Source organism: Chrysochloris asiatica, unplaced genomic scaffold (genome assembly GCF_000296735.1).
Source record: "Chrysochloris asiatica unplaced genomic scaffold, ChrAsi1.0 scaffold00090, whole genome shotgun sequence".
Taxonomy (NCBI): Eukaryota; Metazoa; Chordata; class Mammalia; order Afrosoricida; family Chrysochloridae; genus Chrysochloris; species Chrysochloris asiatica.
Genome location: NW_006408608.1, coordinates 11860178 through 11861494, shown reverse-complemented (window position 1 = coordinate 11861494; position 1317 = coordinate 11860178). Strand labels below are relative to the sequence as shown.

The 1317-nt window shown below is 37.4% G+C and overlaps 1 protein-coding gene across 2 annotated transcripts in view; it reads left to right on the top strand.

The window, feature by feature from the left end:
- Positions 1-1317, top strand: part of KIF1B (kinesin family member 1B) — a 196135-nt gene that overhangs the window by 65351 nt on the left and 129467 nt on the right. For both annotated transcript variants that reach the window (XM_006866398.1, XM_006866399.1), the window contains one exon: positions 1128-1307. In XM_006866398.1, the coding sequence (XP_006866460.1) occupies positions 1128-1307 (180 nt within the window). The remainder of the gene's footprint in view (positions 1-1127; positions 1308-1317) is intronic.

Genomic DNA, 1317 nt, shown 5'->3' with positions numbered 1-1317 from the left:
CATCCTTATGAGGTTATTGAAAATACCATGGCTTGGGTCAGGCGCACCTTAGTCCTCAAGCTGACATCTCTGCTCTTTAATACTTTAAAAAGTTCCTGTGCAGCAGATTTGCCCAATGCAATACGTCATCTGATCTCTTGATTGCTGCTAGAATTCCTCAATTTCATGCTGATTTTAGTGGTTGGTGCATAAATTTCAATAGTTTTAGTATTAACTGGCCTTCCTGTAGGTATATAAATATTATCCTATTGGAGACAACATTATACTTGAAGTGTACCTTCACTTAATATAGCATACCAAATCGTACTGACTTCCAGAGAGTGGTCCTAAACGGAAGTTTCTTTTGTACACATCATATATCTAGAAGCATTAAGAATTCTAACTTTTTAAAAATTCCATATGTGAAAAAATTTTTAGCTAGTTTAAACTAGTTAACAAAACCTAGTTCCCACAGAAAGGGTCAGTATAAGGGGTTGGGAAAATACCTCACTGTGTTTACGGAGAAATAGCCCCACTACCTGGAGCAAGTTCAGAGAGGTATTATATGTGCACTTGACATTAAGTCTCATCTTACTAGATCCATTCATGTGGATATTTTTATGTATGTTTTGGTGATCTGAATGACTCTTAATAGTGTATGTGTTTATATCTGTGTGTTTAACAAGAAAAATCAGCCTTGTAGAGAGGATTTAAAAAACTTATTTTAGGTGTCTAGTCTGGTTCTAAGGAGTTGTGGGGTGGTGCTGCAGGATAATGCACTGGACTGTTGGTTTGAATTGCAAGGTAGGCAGTTCAAACTCACCAGCCACTCCTCTGAAACTGTATACAGGGTCACTAGGAGTCAGAATTGACTCAGTGTCACTTAACAAAACAATAATCTTTTTCCAAACACTGTTAATTATGTTGTTATTATTAAGTGCTGTCCTGTTGGTTTTGACTCATAGGGACCCTGTATAGGGTTTCCAAGGAGCAGCAAGTGGATTTGAACTGCCAACCTTGCAGTTAACAGTCCAGTGCTTATCATACAGCACTGCACCAGAGCTCCTGGTTTATTATAAAGTCTACCAAATAAATGTAAGAAAGGAATTGAATAAAATGAAATTTATTTGTCCTTTTAACTTTTACAGCCGGAAGATCCCTGTTTTGCATCTCAAAATCGTGTGTACAATGACATTGGAAAGGAAATGCTCTTACATGCCTTTGAGGGATACAATGTCTGTATTTTTGCATATGGACAGACTGGTGCTGGGAAATCTTACACAATGATGGGTAAACAAGAAGAAAGTCAAGCGGGCATCATTCCACAGGTAAAAAAAA